The following is a 21305-nucleotide window of genomic DNA, read 5'->3' as shown; positions in this document are numbered from 1 at the left end:
AATTATCTACTAGCTTTTTCTGAGAAGCTAATTATTTTAAAGCGAAAATTTTGTTTTGAAAATAAAACATTAAAAAAAAGGAAAAGAAATAAAAAGTAAAATTTTGTTTAAAGCAAATCATAAGGGAAAATAGAAAAAGGTTGGCTTTAAAGTTTTTGGAATTAGTCTAGTTCCAAATCTGGTATCCCTACTTGCGCCGTTATTATTTGGCGTCTCTGCGTCAGATTTGTCGAAACTACTGTTTATTGTTTGAGATCGTCTGTGCGAGTGTGTGTTGCGAATATAGGGCTTGTTTTGGATCAATTATTTGATATTTGCCTTGGGCTCAGCCGTGGCGCTCCACTAACCTTTCAGGAAGAAGTGCCAATCACCGCATTTGCTGCTGATTGCCAAATGCAGGTTACCTTTTGACAGGTTGAAGTACCTATTCAAAATGACCTAAGTCTCGGTCTGACAAGTGAAGTGATAACTGAAGTATTTATCTCATTTCAATTTGAATTAGGACAATCCATAGAAAGGTATGTGCTGGTGAAGCATTACAGTTTTAAATCATAAACATGTAGCCATGTTGTCCAGGAGATTGGTTAGTTACCTAGTGTAATTGAGTCGGTGGTTTATGCCGACATGACCTAGATGCCAGTCGGGGGAGGTTTGGTCAATCGTTGTCATTTTTAGCACGTGCTATTTTTGTCACACGTGCTAAAAATGACAACGATTCTGCTATTTTTGACAACGATGAGGCCGATTTCACTCCTCAGCGAGGAAATGAAGATTTTGGAAAGATAAACACTGATTTTGGGTCGGAAACACGGAGGTCCCCAAGCGTTTTCGTTTTAATTATATGAATCCAATTAGTATCATAACATGCTATAATCCAACTATCTAACATTCCCTGCCAGTAAAATGCAACAGCTTACCATTTAAAGCTGGCAAAATTGACCCCAAAACACCACATGCCTCACCCCTCGCAACCGACGCTGACGCCATGCTGGTTACGGCGGATGAACACAATTTATAAACAATCAAGGCTGCAAAAATATCAGATGCGTTTCGCGTGCACAATTTTTTATCGCAGCCAGAAATGACAAACAATACCAAGGTTCTCAAATTGTTATGTCTAAAGCGCGGACAACCTAACCTAACCTACTGATTTTTGCCTACCGAGCTTAAAGAAGCCTAACCTAACCTACTGATTTTGCCTACCAGGCATAAAGAAACCTAACCTAACCTAACCTAACCTAACCTACTGATTCTTGCTTACCGGGAATCCTAATCCTAACCTAACCTAACCTAACCTAACCTAACCTAACCTACTGATTTTTGCCTACCAGGCATTAAGGAACCTAACCTAACCTAACCTAACCTAACCTACTGATTTTTGCCTACCGGGAATCCTAACCTAACCTAACCTAACCTAACCTAACCTACTGATTTTTGCCTACCAGGCATTAAGGAACCTAACCTAACCTAACCTAACCTAACCTACTGATTTTTGCCTACCGGGAATCCTAACCTAACCTAACCTAACCTAACCTAACCTACTGATTTTTGCCTACCGGATAAGGAAATAGTTACTTGCAGGAATAGATTGCAGGCAATAGTAAATCAAATATTTTCAGGTTAAGTGGTCATGCATCAGGCTTCAGGCCTTCGGCCTGAAGCCAGATACATAACCATTTAACCTAAAAATATTTGATTTACTATTGCCTGTAATCTCTCCTAAGGCATTGCCTTCGGCACTGCACTGCTTCGCCACGAGTTGGCCACCGACGAAAACATGCACAGTACAGGCGAAGAAATGTTGGACGAAGAATGAAAATATGTACAGACAAAAAAATGCACGGACCAAAAAACGATAATAAAGAAAATGCACGAACGAAAATATTTACGAACGAAACATTTCTGAAGACTTTTTCAGAAAAGTCGCTATCATTCGTCGACAGATCTGGCGCATCTCGTGAGGCGCTTTACCGAAAAAGAAAATTACCGAATTCTCTTCTATTAAAAATTAGAAATACAGAACCGTAATGTAATTCCAAAATTATTTGTGTATATCTATCACTTTTTCATAAAAATAGTACCCCCCCCCCCCACCCAAAACCCCGGTTTCCCACAGTTCCCCTAGTGAGTTGGATTTTATGAAGATACTACATTTCTGCGTAATGGTATTTAACAACAATTGACATGTTGACAACAGACCGTCGTGCGGCTCCACCGAGATCGTGGTAAGAATACGATTAGTTAGCTTTTGGTCTTAAAATTATCGATCAGATAACTGGAAACCACATTATTCTTACTAAACATGAGTTTCTCTATAGAATGATGTCTATATTATAGGGATTAACTAATTTTGAAGCGGGGACCTCCATGTGTACCGCCTGATTTTGGAAAAGAAGTGCTGCCACCTGGTGCAAGACGAAGAATCCAGCTTTAATATGCCTGTTATTTGTATGGTAGTTTGTTTTGTGGCCTGAAGTTGGAACTTAAAATTGAAGCATCCGAAAATGATCGATATTGATCGAAAACATGATGTTGATGAAAAAAATAATATTTTAAGTTGAGAGAGGAGGCCATTTTATCCAGATGCAGTAGTTTACTTCTTGAAATTATTTTTGCTAATGACGGCTGCTAATTATCCCTCATTACATGGCAGTCGTCGTAAGCAAAAATAATTTCAAGAAGTAAACCACCGCATCTGGATAAAATGGCCTCCTCTCTCAACTTAACATATTATTTTTTTCATCAACATCATGATTTCGATCAATATCGATCATTTTCGGATGCTTCAATTTAAAGTTCCAACTTCGGGCCACAAAAAAGGGTATACTTCAACGTTGGACTACCATACAAACAACGGCCATATTAAAGCTGGTTTCTTCTTCTTGCACCAGGTGGCAGCACTTCTTTTCCAAAATCAGTGCTTGTATTTCCAAAATCGTGATTTCCTCGCTGAGGAGTGAAATCGGCTTCATCGTTGCTAAAAATAGCTGATAGCGTTGTCATTTTTAGCACATGGTTGCCAAAAATGGCATGTGCTAAAAATGACAACCATTGACCAAACCTCCCCCAACTGATGCATAAGGTGGTAATCTGCTTAGGGTTGTAATATGTTAGGACAGAACACAGTCTATTGAATCAGTGGTATGATGATGATTAACTTGTTAAACTCCTGGTGAACCTTACTGACTGAAACACAGCTGTCATTTGGAAATTGCTTCTCGTTCCTCTCATTTGAGTACATGGCATATTTTTCACTTTAAACCTGAGTTTGAACTTTGAAGCAAAAAATATGCTGTGCATTTCAATAAGAGGAGTGAGAAGTAATTAGTACTTGATATATCTGTGTTGTAGCCTCATGATGGGACCATATTTCATCATGGAAAAAATGCTGAAATCAAAATGGATGATTATTTATGATGTACAATATTTAATATTTCCAGTGTTTTGGAGCACCTGTTCTTTAAAATTTATATAGTATATCTGATTCCAGTCATTAAAAACTCAATTGGGAATTGGGATAGTACAAATTTAGTTCCTTTGAATCAGGGGTGGAGATCCAGATCTGTCAAAATGTCAGGGGGGGGGGGGGGGGTCCAGGCCGGGCAGATGGAGGTGGGCTGGATCATGGATGCAGTACCATTGACTTACATAGCAGTAATTCGTTTTCAGGGGGGGGGGGGGGGTCCTGACCCCCGCCCCCCGAGATCTCCACCTCTGGGAGGTCCTTGAAGACTAATTAAAGTCCTGCTATAGTTCAATATCCCACACAAAATATGGCTAATTGAATGGCTGTATTGTGCATATAAACTAGATGAATGTTTGTGGCCAATATTTTAATATTCCTGGCTTAAATCACATGTCTTTTAGATGCATTTAGCTTTTCAACTAGCTTTGAGCTCTTGAACAGGGAAGAGGCTAAGGTTTGCTATAAAGTGTAATGTCATTTGAATTTTGTGTTTCTTTTCAGGTTGAGCCATGTTTTATGCCCAGTATGTGCTCAACAAGAAGGGCCCGCTGGCCAGGATTTGGCTGGCGGCCCATTGGGACAAGAAACTCACCAAAGCCAATGTGTTTGAAACAAACATTGAGAAATCTGTGGATGGTATTCTACAGCCAAAGGTTTGTGTCGTGAACTGCTGCTTGTCATTGCTGCACTTGTTGCATTTTGCTTTTCAATGGTGCATGAGTTGGGTTATACTGTTTACATTTGATCATTCATTATATTTTCTGAAAACAGGTATGGATATTTTACTTGGCAATTCATTGCTTAGGTGCCGAGCACCTTAAGAAAATAATGATAAATTAAATGGAGTTTTTTTCAGAATATTTTGCCACTTGTAGTATTTCGCTGAAAATCGAGTCTTGTTTCGTGAAGGTACGTATGAGATATTTAGAAAACACTTTTTGAACGAATAACAAGTGAACACAATAGTGAGTCATGCACTCTGTCTAACAGCATACCTACTTTTAGCACAATGAACCCAACCAGTTTTGAGAGGAAGTGCACTTGTGCACTGCAGATGTGCATTATCACCCCAACCATAACAAATAGGAATGCGTTGCTTGGTTGGCGCTCATGGCTAGGTAAAGTTTCAGCACAATTGGCACAGCCATTACTGAGTCATTGTAAGCAGAACAATTTTGACGACCTCGATTTGTCCGTAGCACATGTCGTAATGGTCACCGAAATGCATCAATATTGTCCACATTGGCCCGGGACAAGAGAGCACTGACAGTCTGTCAAACGTATGTATGGTTCAGAAGAAATCAACGCAAGAGCGCTATGTAAGCTGAACAGTTTCAATACCCCTGACCTAACAGGTGGCACGTGCCGCGACGGTCTTCTAAATGCATCGAAAGTAGTCAATATTAGGTTAGAAGGGACGGGGCTAGCCATCTGAGGGGACCACTCGTCAAACGGATGTACGGTTGCAAAGATATAAATCTCTCAAAAGCATCACAGGCCGGCCGGGTCGGGCTGAGCCGCTCATGCTGATATTTTTCCCCGCTAGATTGAAAAGACTCATATCTCGCTGGCCCGTAATAGTTGTACTCAGTAAATTATCACACTGAGCTCGCATTTTACCCATAGTTGATAACCAAACATCCTATCTTATTACCTGCATCGCCTGTCTGTGTGTATGTGCACTAGTCCTGTATCATCACCTGTCTCCGTGCCCCCAGGTGAAGCTCGCCCTGCGGACCACCGGACATCTCATGTTGGGCGTGGTGCGCATCTACTCCAAGAAGGAGAAGTACCTGCTGGCCGACTGCAATGAAGCATTCGTCAAAATCAAGATGGCCTTCCGGCCGGGCATGGTGGACCTGCCGGAGGAGAAACGAGAGGCGGCCGTCAACGCCATCACCCTCCCGGAGGTCTTCCACGACTTCGACACGGCCATGCCAGAGCTCAAGTAAGCTTTCTCGGACTGGGAGCAGTCTTTTTCAGCATTTTCCCATTTAGCTTACTCTTTCCACTCACGGTATATTTACTAGGTATGTTTTGTCACAAGGGTGATGAAACGTTTCCTTAAAATAGCTTGTTTGCCCTTCCCCTAACTGCTTATTATCCCGGCAGTTGCTGGGGTATTTCGCCACCCACCGTTTGCTGGGGGGGGGGGGGGGCGTGAAACGCCCCCAGCCGATAACTCGAGAACCAATAGGCGCAGCGAAACGCACGAGGCGGCAAACGAAAGAACGCAACGAGACGCTTCAGATGAGTACTTTAAAGTTGAATTTTGAGGTCACAGGTCGGGTCAAGGTCAGGTCAAACACCTGAAATCGGGCTTTCAGTAGCATGGACTTCAGGACTTCGCAATGGGCGGCTCTCGTCATAAACTGTCAAAACGGTGCACAATCCATCATATACGGCCTACAAGAGTGTCAGCTCCATGTAGGGGTCAGTCAAGCATAGGTCAGGGTCAAGGTCAGGTCAACCGGGTAGGCACATATCCCCGAAAATCGAAACTGATATTCGCAGCCTGTGACACATGTTTTATCGGTAATTTGGGGCGTAGAACACGATGGTGACATTCATTTTGTCATATGTGTTCGTGTTTGGCTCAAAAAGTTCAATTTAAGAAATGCATGTATCATGGTCGTGAAGTAGTCACGAGAAATTGCCAAGATTCAGTTCAAGATTTTGCGAAATGCTAATCGATAATCAATAATCGAAGATAGCCATTTGATTGTTCATGGTATTGGCAGTCTAATGGCGTTTACGGCATGTCTGTATGTCTATTCTGTGATTTTATGTGATTTTTGAACATATGCCGTTTTTGGTCGAAAACTCAGAAATCATGACGTCACTAAAACCTCGATATATTAAAAAAATTTTCCGACCGATTTTTTTTTTGAAACTTTGTCACAATACACATCAATCAATTGTCTACAGGTACCCAAAATTTGGCGCGCCGTTTTCATGCTATGGCCCGGCGAAAAAAGTGGGGGCGTTTAACGCCCCCCCCCCCCCCCCCAGCAACTCGCGGGTTATCACAGAGTTATTCCTAACTGCTCCGCGTTTTCAGTGACGTGGACATCCAGGCGCAGTTCTCGTTCAACCAGTCCAGGGCGGAGGAGATCACGATGCGAGAGGACTACGGTAACATCTCGCTCGTGACCGGCGACGACGGCTTCGGCGACATGGGCTTCGACGCCGAGCCGCCCGTCGAGCTGATGCGAGACGCCAACTCGCTCGAGCCCACTCTGGAGAACACGGTGAGTCGGGGCGCTCTGGTCCGGCCCAGGGGTAGGGCGGGTTTGACGTTGGAGGGAAGAGTTTGAGCATATGTGTGCTATCAGCTATGATGTGAAAAGTGTGTGTTGTAGGGGAGAGTGGGGTAAGATGCCCAGGGTGGGAAAGACGCCCCACCCCCTCTAGCGGGGAAACCAAGAATCGAACCTGGAAATTAATGCTCTTAGCGTAAAGCGGAAGCCTGCCTTGTTAACTGCACAAAAATTTGCGAAGCTCAGTTGGGCAACGGCTGGCTGGTGATTGCATGTTTTTTATTTGCTGCTTTCAAAAAATATTTTGGCGTCAAAACATTGTAAATATCAAAGAAGGTAGCTAATTTTTGCGTCCCTTGCTATAGTCGTGATACATTAACATGCATGTACTGTGTCCCAAACAGTTTGTTTCAGGGTGTAGTTTTATGGCTAACAAATGGTGCTGATTTAATGTTACTTCGGTACCTTGGGGTAAGATGCCCCCTGTCCTGATGGGGAAAGACGCCCCCCTAAATCCGTAGGCTGTCCTCCAAGCAGCCCGTCAAATCATTTATTACATACTTGTGATGAGAGACAAAAGCCGATCTGGGACTATTGAGAGTCCAGTACGGTCGGGTGCTCCCCATGCCGGTCTTTCGGCCCGCACAGCGACTTTTTGGGCGGCACCTGACTCTGAGAGCCCTCACGACGGCCTCTGTGGGCCCCATTATTGGTTCCAGGGCCCCTCACGACATCCTTTGAGGGCTCCCACGTTGGCTCCACGGGCCGCGCTGGCATCTGAGGTCCCCACGATGGACTCGAGGTCCCTCAAGCATCATAAAGACCTATAAGGGCCCACAGTGGTCTCCGAACGCCACCACGGAGGCTTGTTTGGCCACGCTGGACTACGATGGCCCTAACGATGACCTCTGAAGCCCCTTACGACTACTTTTGAGGGCCCTTACGATGACGTTTGGTGTCTACTGCAGGCTCGAAGGGACTACTGATTCGTTCAGGCGGTTAACGTGCCTATTTATGTCACTTATAGTGCAGGGGGCATCTTACCCAACCCCAGGGGGCGTCTTTCCCACCCTGTGGGGTAAGATGCCCCCTTTCACTTCTTCAGGAAAATGCTTAATAGCAAAAAAAGTTTTCATATTTCAGGCACGAAAGAGTGATATTTTTGGAGAAAAATGATGTCGGCTTCCGTTGAAACTTCAAGTTTTGGCTTTCCGATCGTCATTTTCGAATAATATATGACATAGTCAAACCCTGGGCATCTTTCCCCACTCTCCCCTAAATAAGTGTGTCTTTTTAGTCTAATAATACCGTTAAACGTAAGATTTTGGACAGTTTTGAGACTTATCGGTGAATATCTTGAAAACTACTGTAGATAGAAATGTGAAACATGGACTATGTTGTGGGCTGAGTCTGGCCTTATCCATCCATGGTGTCAACAAAAAATTAGGTATAGCCATTTCCCTATTAAAAAAATGTCTGGTGTTCAAAGTCACCATGCAATGGGGTGACTTTGGAACAGTGTTTTTCATCATTTATCTCATTAGGTGTGCAATTCCTCGTGCCGGTTGGGGTGGCTTTGAACACCCTGATGCTTTTTTAAAAAAGAGGCCAAAAACAATTGATACCTGCAAAAGTCCTTTTGGTGGTAGTAGTCAAAACAAGGCGAGCTCATCAAGCAAAAAAACACAACTTCTTGTAACAGCCTCTGCTGATGAATCAAACACCATATTCACAGAAATTAGCACACAGACAGTGAGTAAAAAGAAGCATCTTTCATGGCAAACACCTTACTTACTCACCTTAACACTTGCATAGTTAGGCACTGTGGAGCAACACTCACAGGATATGAAATCACTCGATTCAACTCAACTCAAGTGTAATGCATGCACTCGACTAGGTCTGTGCATGAAATACACCTGAGAACACCTGAGTACAGAGTATCCTTGGACACAGATAACACTTGACACCCGACTTAACACGTTAACCTTCGCCCCAGTGGGGGGGGGGGGGGAGGGGGCATATGTTACCACCCTGTCGCGGTTTTTGCGTGTAAATAAAAAACCGCGGCCGCTTGGGGTAGCTTTTGGTACATCAATTTTGGACGATGAAATTTTTGACCCCAGGTCATGTCAGGTCAGGTCACCAGGTCAAGTTAACTGACCAAGCCTAAAAAAGTTTGCAATCATGTCCAGCCTGCAGTGTTTGTCAGAAAGGTTTTAAACTTGGTGGATTGCATGATGTTATGGGCGCCTACAATTTTTATATCTCGGATTTTTTATATCCGTGACCTAAGGTCAGGTCAGTGGCGTGACCTTTCCATTACAAGTCAATGGAGAAAAATGAAAATGCCTCTAGATCCGTGTGTACGCATAAAAACAGTCCAAATATTTCAGAATCACAATGATTTGGACCACCCGTGATGACCAGGGTGTCATTTTTGCTGATAGCCTCTAGAAAGGTCAACCGAGGTCATTTGAGGCTACAAACAGATTTTTGCCAATAGCTCGCGATTGGAAAGAGATAGAACGCTGGGGATGGTCTCATTGTGTTTGTCTTGCCAAGACGCATCGACTGATATGCAACATGACCTTTTCCGGTCAGGTCATGACCTTGGCCTGAGGATAAATTTTTAAGTTGACCTTTCAAGGTCAAATTATAGTTCATTCGACGCGTCTCGGCGAGAGGAACACGATTCTGGCAATAGAAATGTCGTGGCTTTTTGTTGTCGAAAGTTATTGTCGAAAAACACTTTTCGTAAAAACAGCTATTTTTTGAATTTTTGCCCTCTGGAGGCTAAACCCGTGACCTGAGGTCAATTTCGATAATGACCTTTTCAAAAGAAGAGTTCAAGAGCAATCGATTGCTTTTCCATGCGTTTTTCTAGCTACCATCATAGTTCCTGAGAATGGCATGTTTTCTGAAAAATATAATGACCATTGGCAAATTTTGACCTTTGATGACCTCTGGTGACCCCAATATTGCTCTAAGATGAAAAATGACTGAAATACTTTCAAACGTACTCATTGAGAGCTATCGACTGATTTTTACCGCGTCTTTCTAGCCCTCTTAGTTTTTGAGTTAAAGGTGGGTGGTAACATATGCCCCCCCCCCCCCCACTAGGGCGAAGTTGGCTGAGACCGCCACTGGGGCGCGGGTTGATACTAACACTTAACACTAGGTACACCTGCTAGCGTCAGAACACGTCAGTCATGAGTTTACCCCAGCATCATTTTGTATGGTGAGAGCTCCTCACTCTTGAAGTGGAGCCTGCCCCTCCTGTCCATGTCAGGCTGGCTTAGCTTGCACACCAGCTGGTCGATCTCTTTTACACCCCTATCTTGCTTCTCTGGCCAAAAGAAGCTGCCTCCTGAGGATTTCGTCATGAAATCTATTTCTACGCCGTCGTCAGTACTCACAATATACATCTTGCACCCATATTTTGCCTTTGTCACGAACCTGGCCAAAAAGAATGTACCAGCAACTGCCGGAGGTACCAGCAACTGCGGCAACCCTAAGATAGAGGACGCCAGGTGACTGGAGCCGAGATATGGCACAAGTTTGTAGCGCAAAATGTATGAAGAGTATTTTAGTAGGGTTACTTTGAACAACAAGTCTTTTGAACAACAAGTCAGGCATGCATGTCACCGGGGCTACATTGAACACGTTCAAAGTCACCCCAGCGAAGTTCCAAAAATGTCATGCTTTTACAAATCCCTTCATAGCATTGGCCATGCTCAAGCAAGCTAAAAATTTTTGATGGGGCACAGATAACAGTAGTACTTCTGTAGTACTACTGTAGTACTACAGTAGTACTACTGTTATCTGATTCTGTGGATGGGGCAATATAGGCCAACCATCGAGGATGGCAAAAATATGTCATTCCTTTCCATGACCATAATGACTAGTCCATGACATATGGAAGTTTACGGGTATATCTCAAAAAGCTAAAAACATTGATTTAGTTCTTGATTTTTTTACTCCTATGTACTAAGGTACAAATCTTCCAATATGTCATGTACATTTTCAAAAATGTGCATTCTTATCTGTAAAAAACATGGCTGCATTTATAATTCACATTTTTAAGATATTTGTGATTCCCTCTAAGAAGTGAACGGCGTTAAAAGTCACCCGGAAGTTCAAAGCCACCCCAGTTTACGGTACTTTAGAGGAATTCTGTAGAGCTATATGAATCATGATTCGATGGATGTTATCCCAATCATGTTGTTTTTACGGAGCGAGCGAAGCGAGTGGAGTCTTTCCTTAGATTATCGGAAATTTCTGAGTATGAGCGGCCGGCCGGCCGGCCGTGCGGACGCTTTTGCGAGGCTTATATCTCAGCAACCACTTGACCGATTTACATGCGGTAATTTTTGTAGGGTAGCTTCATTCCTTCTACCAAGTATTGGACTATTCCTGATGCTTGTGGGTGACCCCTTATGCACGTGCCACGTGCAAAACGAAGAGGTGGGTTTTGTAATTGTTGCAACATCTCGGTAGCTACTTGGCCGATTGCGCTGAAAGTTGGCAGGTAGGTAGGCACCCACTAGGCACTCCATATCCATGTGCCAGAGTTGGGGTGCTGCTGCACGTGCGCACGTGCAGGGGTCGTTTCCAGATCTCGAGAACGGCTGGACCGATTGCGCTCAAATTTGGTACACAGTTAGGGACCGGTTAGTAGGGTGCCGTGCACAAGTCAGTTGGGACCCATTTTGCACGTGCGCACGTGCAGGGTGCCGCTTCCAGATCTCGAGAACAGCTGGGCCGATTGTGCTCATATTTGGCACATCGTTAGAGACCGGTTAGTAGGGTGCCGTGCACAAGTTAGTTAGAGGTACCCCCTCGAAATTTCGCACGTGCTAGGCTCACCCTTTCGCTCGCTCCGTTGCTCGCCCCAAAAGGCGTTATACTGGTATTAATGTGTTCACTGAATAGGTATCCTAGGCCTGTTTTGATGTTCACAGAGACTTGGGTAGATGTACCGCGGTCGTTTGTTTGTGGATGTCTGATTTCTCTTCTTTTCACGGATCAACGCATTCAACAATATGTGTTTCCCGCCTGTCACCAATGGTTGACGCGGTTTTGTTTATCGTACCAACTGTTTAGCCTTTGAGCGACATTCTGATCGGCTTTTCTACTTCACCTCGTCTGTAATTTATTCAACACCTCCCCATTACGTTCATTTACGATGCACCCTCTGTCGGCAGAACCTGCTGTTTGACGGCAGCAACGCGCCCAAGCCGGAGGCGGCGCCGGCGCCCGGCGAGACCAGCCAGCAGTCCACGTCCAAACAGACCCCGGCGGCCCTCGAGCTGGACGCACCTATCCGGGATGACGGCTTCGGGGGCAACCTCGGCCAGGACATCATGGGTAGGTGATGGGGATGGGAACAGGACGTCATGTGTAGGCGACCAGCGGGAATGGATGGGAACTCGATCATACTATCATGATTAGGGCTTTGAGACTTAGTACTTACCTAAAAGGGGTGAGCGATACTTGGGCAGGATGTCACTGTTCGGAGTTTAAGGTTGATTTGGCAAGGAAAGGCGGGCATGAAGTACAAAAGAACATGCTGAAACGTAAATAATTTGTTTTACTTGTTTTTGCCTTTCCATATGGCTGCTCTTCTTAACTGGTTTCAACACCATTTTGCCGTCGAACCATGCTATAGTACCCGCAGCCCCTCTGACACACTATCCCGCCTCCGGCAGCGGGCGGCCTCTTCGACGGCGGTCTCTTCGACGACCCTCCGATGGCCAGCGCTCCGCCGGCGCCGCCGCCGCCGACCGACTCCCCGGCACCTCCGGCGCTCGACGACCACCACTCGGACGACGACTTCGACCACCACATGGACGCCAGTCCGATGGGCGGTGGTCACAGTTCAGACGAGTCGCGGCCGGCCTCCCCGGCTGCCGCCGCCGCGCCGCCCGCAGAGGCGGCCGCTACCGCGGCGCCACTGACCGAGCCGGCGGCCGGGCCGGACGCTCCCGTCGAGCCGCCGCCGCCGCCGCCGGCGCCGGCCGAGCCGGAGATGGAGCCGCCGGCGCACGACCAGACCACGCTGCTGCAGAACGAGGAGGAGACGTTCGCGCTGCCGCCCGTGGACGCCAGTGCCATCAGAGGTGAGAGGCGACCGGTCATAATAGGAAGAAGGGTGGGGAGACAGTGGCTTAGAGGGTCTGGCCTTCTGCCAGCAGTGTACACCAGTGCCATTAGAGGTGAGGAACTCGCCGTGGGTTGGGGAGCGTTGACACGGTGGTTCAGAGGTGCCAACCCTTCAAATGTCACATCTTGTCGACGGCGCAGCGTGATGCTTAGGGCGATCAATATATTGTGTTAGGGCCATTGCTTGTAGTGATCAAACTGTTAAAGAATACGGCGTGATGTGACTGATTAGTCGGACGGTCGTGCAAATCCTTATTCTTATTCCCTAAGTAACTAAATTTCATTGTTATTGAAATTTCATTCTAAATTCATTGTCATTGCAATGTCAGTCGATGGATTGCTATGCTATGAAGTGCGTTCTAACACTGTTCTTTCCTTCCAGCCGGCGTGACCCGCAGCAAGCGAAAGCGCAAGCTGATCGTGGACGAGGTGAAGAACATCTCTGGCGAGGAGATGAAGACGCAGCTCTCTGACACGGCCGACATCGTCACTTCGCTGGACCTGGCGCCGCCCACCAAGCGGCTCATGCACTGGAAGGAGACGGGCGGCGTGGAGAAGCTGTTCGCGCTGCCGGGCCGCACCATCCCGGCCTCGGGACTCAGCCGGATGTACATGAGACACCTGACGTCGCGCCCCGTGGCGGACGAGGACGGTGACGAGGCGGCCGGCGCGCCCGATGAGGAGGAACCACAGCCCGAGCGGCAGGCGCCGGCGCGCGGCGCCGCCACCCGCGGACGACAGGGCAAGAGGAAGCGGGAGCCGGAGCCGGAGGAAGAGATGGCAGCGATGGAGCACGAGCAGCTCCAGCACCAGCAGCAGCTCCAGCAGCAGCAGCAGGCGGCCGCTGAGGCGGCGGCGGCCGAGGCGCAGGCTGCGGCGGCAGCTCAGGCAGCCGCGGAGGCAGCGGCGGCGGCAGCGGAGCCGCCCCCGCCGCCGCCGGCGCCGGAGGAGGCGGCGCCCGAGCCACCGGCCGTGGCACTGACAGCGGCGGCCACCCCGGCACCCGTGCCGGCCGAGCAGCCCGAGAGCGTGATGACGGCGCAGGCGGCCGTCGAGCCGCCCATCACCGAACAGCCGCCGCCCATCCCGCGCATGGAGAACATGGGCTACGACCAACAGGAGCCGTCCGGCCACCTGGCCAACATGGGCTACGACGAGAACATCGCTCCGCCGGTGACGCCGGGCGCCGTGTCCGACCGCGGCCCGCTCAGCGTCTACAGCAACGGGCCGGCCACTCCCTGGGAGGAGGAGCTGCAGGAGCAGGCCTCCGTACAGGTCAGTCGGAATGCGCTCATTGACGAGGACAACCTGGCATCAGTCTGGTGGCATGCGATGGTTTCAGGTGTTTTGATTATTGGGAGCTATTGTTTCCTGATAATTCATCAAGCCAATGTTGTGACGGCTGCTTGAATTGATTGGCCCGGTTTGAGTTCATATTATGCTCATGCATACGCAGAACTATTGTTGTTGCCTGGTAATATTTGTGCCAATGCTTGTGACTTTGAGTTCATACTACGCTGTGTGACACAGCCCTCTGTGTGATTCATCTGCTTGCTACGTTCAATGCTGCTTTAACGCCGAGTGACTGCTCTGCCATAAAACCACACAACGTGTCCGAAGTAGTCATTCTCTGCAGTCTGCACCCACCACCTCGATGTCCCCACGACTAACACCCGTCGCTCTCCCCAGCCGGATGACGGTCAGCAGGAGGGCGAGACGTACGAACAGTACGAGGACCGCGTCAACAACAAGCGGGCTGCCGTCATGCACCGCATCATGAAGTCCAAGTTTGAGACCAGCGACAGGCTGGTCTTCAGTGACCTTTGCCGCCGCAACAACAGAAAACAGGTCAGATATTAGTCGGTACTGGTGGTGTTGAGGGATGCAGGTACTGGACCACGAAATGGGACATTTATGCCTGCAGATGTTTCCAATGATTAACCCAATTTTTCTTACGACTTCCGCATACACGAGCTGCAGCAAGTCTCCTCTTTGTCTCTGCGGCAATGTTATGTCGCACTTTCAGCTAACTAATGGGATTTCTTTGCTTTTATTTAAAAGGCCGAAAGTTAAGGCACCTATTGGCTATTCATGATTTGACTAGTCATCGTTCGACTGCTCTCATAATTCCGTTTCCGATCCGATTCCGAACCCAATTGGAGCTAATCGTCACGCGAATAAGGTGTTACGTTCGCAGTTGGCACCTCTGCCGACGCAACAACAGAGAACAGGTCAGATACTAGTCGGTGCTTGTGGACTGTGGTGTTGATGGATGGTTCTGGGCGGCGGAAGTGGGACAGTATCATTACAGATATTGCCAATGATTTACCCAACACTTCTTACCTCATATACATGAACACCAAGTCTCTTTTTTGGCCCCGCGGCAATGTTAAGTCGCGGATCCTAATTAAATTCCTTCATTTAATCTAACAGGCTGAATGTTTTCATCATTTCATTTGACTGCGCTCATAATTTCGTAGCCGATTCATGTACCTACCCAACTGGAGCAAATTGTCAAGCGAATAAGGTGTTACGTTCGCAGTTGGCACTGAAATCGCTTACGAGCAGCGCGGCTGAAATAGCCGAGGGAAACAGTGGTCACTTGGGCACTTATTTCTCGACTCGTGAATGTCCAGGTGGTCAGACCACGTGACCCCATACCACCAGAATGTCTAGATGCGACCATCTCGCTAATTACGACCGCAGACTATAACCAAACATATCCATATCAGCTATTGCTAGAACTTGCAAATATCTCTTCTAACTTGCTTCATGGATCATGCCACTGACTGTAATGAGTTTGTGGTCTGCGTTAATCTACCTTAATGAGATGGTTGCGGCTGCTTCAGACATTTTGCAGTCCGCGGCTTGTAGTGAAGCTTTGGGCTGCGGGAGTTCCATATCTTCAATGGTTTCATTTGGGACCATTGTGAGTGATGATGCTCGTCAGCCGCGCCTGCACCAGCCGGAGATTGCCAAAATATGGACAGCTGGACCACCGCCGGCCGATTTGCCGCTCGGTGGAGATTTCCAGTTCCGTCCCGGCGCGATTGTCCCCATACTATATCTGCCCCCGGCCAGCCCTGGATGGCCGTGATTATATATTCCAGCCACGAACAAATCGCCGCTACGGGTGTGATATACGAGGAGAGATTCTCGTTTGGGCCCGCGGGGGCTTGAACGAAAAGCGTTGCCACGACAGAAAATGGAAATGATGTTGGTCATGCTATTAGACTGGTTAGCGGCGTTCCGCGAAAGTCTAGCAGCCGCGAAATAGATGCGAAGTTTGCCCGTTTTCGTCTCTGGTGTGTTAATATGTTTTTGCTTGTTTTATTGTTCATTTCATGCATCTCTTTGGCGTACAAACGCAAACGTCAGCAGGCTGTTAAACGCTCGCTGTCAGACTAATGGTTCTTTGTCACACCGTAATATTTGTGTCATCTCACCCGCAGTGTTCCGACAGTCGCATAAGACTGCTCAATCATCCAGTGAAATATTGAGCGTTACGAAAACCTCTCTGGTAACTGGTTTATAATAACATGTTATTCACCAATGGCCTCCCACTGGCCTATCGTGTACCCCGAGCTGTTCCGACTACTGAGTGAGCCGGTGGCTGACCGCTCTGTTTGTCCGTCTGTCAACAGGTGGCGCAGAAGTTCTACACGACGCTGGTGCTGAAGAAGCTACGGGTGCTGGAACTGGAGCAGGAGTCATCCTACGCCGACCTGATCCTCACCCAGGGGCCCAAGTTCAGCTCTGTGCAGCTGTAAGCTGCGCTCAGCCGGAGCCCCGCTCGGCGGCAGCGCCCAGTACAAACTCCCGTCATGGAGCGACCGGGCCGGACCGGCCGCGCTACACGTGATGGGTGGACACTGGACAGTGAGGTCACTGTCGGCTTTGGAGAGGCCGAGGAGACAGTTGTCGTGGCTCTGACGGGGTGACTCTGATTTGAACAGTCACCAGCGAACTGAGTGCGGAATACGAACATACGGCAGCGCGTTACGCCAGCGATGCACGTGAACTGAGTCACGTACGTTTCTTGGACATGCAGCGAAGAGATTTGGACAATACATTGGGTGACGTGTGCGAGGCGCAGTGCCGTGGAGGTTATAACATTACCGTGGGGTGAAGTGACGTTTAACTTGTGAAGGGAGGGGGAGCGGAGGGGGATAGGCCGCACTGAGCAGAAGTTGCATGTTTCTCATCATCTCGATGCCGTTTCTCACATGGGCGACTGGCCGCGCACCGGGGATGGTGCCGGTGCCCGTTTTCACCGTCGATTCCCTGTTACATCGGATGTAAATCATTGTGTAGTTTAGATAGTCGTGACCGATTGACGGAGCGATTCTTAGCACGTCTCCACGCGTTCGGCGCATATGTGTGGCTGGGCCGCGTTGCTAGCCGTTTTTCTTCGATCGCTGCCGTTGTGTGTTGTCGCGAGGCCGTTCTCCGAGGTGGCCCCGCGGCTGGGAGCTCAGATGACCCAGGCTCATCCGTTCGAGCTCAGATGCGTGGTTGTTCGAGCATCAGCGATCGACCGACTCCGCGAGCGTTTGATCCGACCTGACCTGACCTGACGATGCGATGGTGTGCGACTGCCTGCTGTCGTAGCGTGTCGCTATTTCTGTGCCGAGCGAGCAGCGGCCTGGCGTGCGCCGCGAGGGCCTCTGAGGGTGGGAGGGAGTCGCGCTGCTTCCCGTAGTCAGATCTCGGTGCGTGAAGAAGGCATGCACTTGTCAGCGCGGCGCACCGCCTTTCCGAGTATGTGTCTGCGTTTTATGCAAGGATAGCATACGAAATACATAGAAACATGACGTGATAGTTTTATTGATGCAAAGTTCTATGGTGAGCAGATTTTCAATCGAGGTCATGTATCTTTCTTGGATACGATTTCCTGTGTTCCCGAAACATACAGGCCCTATCCATTAGGGTTGTTCAAAAAAACCGAATTTTGGAAAAGTATATGGGCTCATGGCTCATGTGGTGCGGTATTCTTTTCTGAGACCAATGATGCCCTTTTTACTGAAAAGTATTAACTGTTAGGGGCTCCTCAAACGGCTTAAAGAGAACCATGTTACGCCCGCCGACCGGCCGGTGTCAATAAGGGCGAGAATTCGACGCCGCACGGCGGCGGCAGCGCCTTATCGGCACCGCGCGCCACGACATCTGCCGGGCCGCCGGCTGGGCGGTGGGAAGTTATAAGTGCGTGGTCTTAATGCACACGATCGGGGTGAGCTATCCCATGTTTTCGGGGTGGAAAGTTTCAGTGCAGCATCGGTGCGTCTGCCACGGTGGTCTGTGTCGATGGTATAGAAAATAACTCAAGCAGAGCTCAGAAAAGAATGAATGATTCCGGGTAGTTGCCTCGAAATAATCCGTTTCAAGAATACAGCTGCCTTCTTAACGTACCGTATCACTTGTTAATTCTTCAAAAAGCAAACTCTGAGCAATAACACACCTCTTTGCATTGCTGTTGACAATTTACGTTAGTTTTTGACGGTGGCTCGCACCCCCAATATGCTGCCGCGCAACTTTATTCCAACGGCGAAACGGCAACTTCGCGAGAATCGAAAATTCACGATATACGTACAGCAGGGGCTGGCAATGCAGTATGCACAAGGACAGAATATGGAGGAGACCCGACAGTCATCGGCCCAAGTTTGGGGGTGGCTTTGACGAGCATATGCGTCACCAATGTCATTATTCAGATACGTGGATGTCAGATGCTGGGGCAACAGAATCGACGCCAGGTGTAACTTAGATTAGCGGGTCGAAAGAAAACATAACATGTCTGGGAATGACAGAGTGGCCACCCTGACAGTGAGACGAAGTGAGACATGAGTAGAGACATTAGCCGGAGTACCTACTCATATAAATCAAGCGCCGTTTATCCAATCCTTCGAGCATAAGCGACGCCGGCAGTCCGGCCAGGGCGGCCGTGCCCACCGATGCCGATCAAGACCCGAATCCAGACCCGGCATAGAACACAGCTCTGCCCTGACGTGACACATTACCCCGGTGTGTCACTCATGACGGATAGACCAATGCAGGAGCCTTGCCAGCTCCTGTTGTACCTACTTCGTTAAATTTTCGATTCTCGCTAAGTTGCCGTTTCGTCGTTGGAATACCTAGAGTTACGCGGCAGCATATTGGGGCTGCGAGCCACCGTCCAAAAGCAACTTAAATTGTCAACAGCAATGCAAAGAAGTCTGTTCAATTGCTCAGAGCTTGCTTTTTGAAGAATTAGCAAGTGATACAGTACGTTAACCCTAGAACGCCTAGGGGGGGGGGTTGTATCAACCCCCCCCCCTGAGGTTTTTTCGAAGTGCACGCTAAACGGCTTGTCGTAGCGGGCTGAAATTTTCAATACCCTCTGGGGCAACCTTTGCGCATCTTTTGCCGAAAAAAATTGATCGGGTCATGTCAGGTCACGGAGTTATGACGTCATAAGAGGTACAGCCTCCGGCCGGATTTTCACAAACTGAGTGCCAACGCCCGAGGTTTCCTGCCGGTGGTACGGACATCGGTTGATGGATCGTGATGAAACTTCCCATGCATATTGGGGCAAGTATTGGCTATCATATAGTATAAGAAATTTGACCGGGTCAGGTCATGTCACGGAGCTATGACGTCACAAGAGGAACAGCGTCCGGTACTATTTTTGAAAAGCGCCCGAACCACTATTTTGCTAATTCTTGTCACCTCAATGGGAATATGCAGCAATATTAGCTTCTATAGGGAGCAAATGGACCGCCCAAATCCAAAAATACGATCAGATTTCAAAAATTTAAATTTTGATTTTTCGAATTTCTGCCGCCGACTGTGACCTTGCCGACTTCCGGCGCTCCCAACGCGCCATTTTTAGAGCTAGGGAAACGAAATACATACCAAACGATAGAGAATTGATCAAGGAACACGATAGTGAAGGTTTCAAGTCGATATCTCCTACCGTTTTGCCGCAATCGCCGCCGAAAGTTGAAAAAAGTCTATTTTTCCGAAAATTTGACCTTTGACCGGTCAAAAGTAGGTCAAATGTTGACCTAGGACCAAAAAATATACCACCAATCGCGAGATCTCGTTGAGAGCAATCCGTTGGTTTTTCCGCTAAGCTCTACGACCTTCCGTTTCGAAACGCCAGGGGGGGGGGGGTCGTAACAACCCCCCCCCCCTTGGTCGTTCGTGTTATGAGAAATGGCCTGGTCGTGCGAGGGTTAAGAAGGCAGCTGTATTCTTGAAACGGATTATTTCGAGGCACCTACCCGGAATCATTCATTCTTTTCTGAGCTCTGCTTGAGTTATTTTCTATACCATCGACACAGACCACCGTGGCAGACGCACCGATGCTGCACTGAAACTTTCCGCCCCGAAAACATGGGATAACTCACCCCGATCGTGTGCAATAAGACCACGCACTTATAACTTCCCACCGCCCAGCCGGCCGCCCGGCAGATGTCGTGGCGCGCGGTGCCGATAAGGCGCTGCCGCCGCCGTGCGGCGTCGAATTCTCGCCCTTATTGACACCGGCCGGTCGGCGGGCGTAACATGGTCCTCTTTAAGCCGTTTGAGCAGCGCCTAGCAGTAATACTTTTCGGAAAAAAGGGTATCATTGGACTCAGAAAAGAATACCGCACCACATGAGCCATGAGCCCATATACTTTTCCAAAATTCGTTTTTTTTTAACAACCCTACTATCCATGAGTAGCATGAGTAGTTGAGCGCTCGAATTCGGGAGAAGTTTGCTACTATTTGTCATTACAAGTGTGCGTTACTGCTGGAGTGCTCGGCGAGTCTACGCTTCCTGCCATGGGCAAGGGGGGGGGGGGGGGGGCACATGGGCTCGTGCATAGGCGGCGGAACGATTTGAGACAAGGGGGGGCACCATGGCTCAAGGAGCCAAACCTAGGGTACCCCCAAATCCTGTTTTCTCATCGGATTTAGGCCACTTATTTTTCGTCACAGCCCTGACACGATGATTTTTTTTTATTTTATTTTTTACTAAACGAAAATGGCAGTTCACCCCCGTATGCAGGGGTGTAATTTTATATCTCTTTGTGGGGGCATATGCACCCACAATCCTGAAATATGTATGCCCACACAATGATGAAAATGCACCCACAAGTCTTTTACAAGGCTGCAAGCGTCCTTTCGAGAGTACGGTGCCCTTCGCATGCTCTAACGGCGTCCTCCTGACCGTCTCGCGTTCATGGATAATATAGCGTTTTTAATCACTCGGCGCCCTTCTGGGAGAATGGCGCACTTTTGACAGCACCGCGCCATTCTCATGGTCTAACGGCGCCCTCCTGACCGTCTCGCGTCCTTAGGTCTCTGTTCACCGTGCATCCCTCGACTGTTCGGCGCCCTTCTGGCCTCTCAGCGCCCCTGAACCACATATAGCGTTTTCAATCACTCGGCACCCT

The 21305-nt window shown here is 48.4% G+C and overlaps 1 protein-coding gene across 2 annotated transcripts; it reads left to right on the top strand.

Annotated features, from left to right (window-relative positions):
* Positions 1-255: 255 nt before the first annotated feature.
* Positions 256-17702, top strand: LOC122375556 (double-strand-break repair protein rad21 homolog). Of its 2 annotated transcripts, XM_043355025.1 has the most exons (10): positions 256-518; positions 3968-4119; positions 5185-5414; positions 6528-6717; positions 11931-12093; positions 12435-12536; positions 12771-12845; positions 13271-14163; positions 14578-14736; positions 16533-17702. In XM_043355025.1, the coding sequence occupies exons 2-10, from the start codon at positions 3976-3978 to the stop codon at positions 16656-16658; spliced, it is 2082 nt and encodes a 693-aa protein (XP_043210960.1). In that variant the 5' UTR covers positions 256-518; positions 3968-3975; the 3' UTR covers positions 16659-17702. The 2 variants fall into 2 exon arrangements, with proteins under 2 accessions (XP_043210960.1, XP_043210959.1); XM_043355024.1 differs by having other exon boundaries at positions 12435-12845.
* Positions 17703-21305: the final 3603 nt, after the last annotated feature.

This window comes from Amphibalanus amphitrite, unplaced genomic scaffold (genome assembly GCF_019059575.1).
Source record: "Amphibalanus amphitrite isolate SeventyFive unplaced genomic scaffold, NRLGWU_Aamphi_draft 001868F_arrow, whole genome shotgun sequence".
NCBI lineage: Eukaryota > Metazoa > Arthropoda > Thecostraca > Balanomorpha > Balanidae > Amphibalanus > Amphibalanus amphitrite.
The sequence above is the reverse complement of the archived record's forward strand: the minus strand, read 5'-3'. Positions and strand labels throughout refer to the sequence as shown.

Coding starts and splice junctions, on each gene's coding strand:
- LOC122375556 (XM_043355024.1), top strand. CDS start 3,976: ATGTTTTATGCCCAGTATGTGCTCAACAAGAAGGGCCCGCTGGCCAGG. Junction 12,094..12,434: donor CCTCGGCCAGGACATCATGG/GTAGGTGATGGG, acceptor CGCCTCCGGCAG/CGGGCGGCCTCTTCGACGGC. Junction 14,164..14,577: donor AGGAGCAGGCCTCCGTACAG/GTCAGTCGGAAT, acceptor CGCTCTCCCCAG/CCGGATGACGGTCAGCAGGA.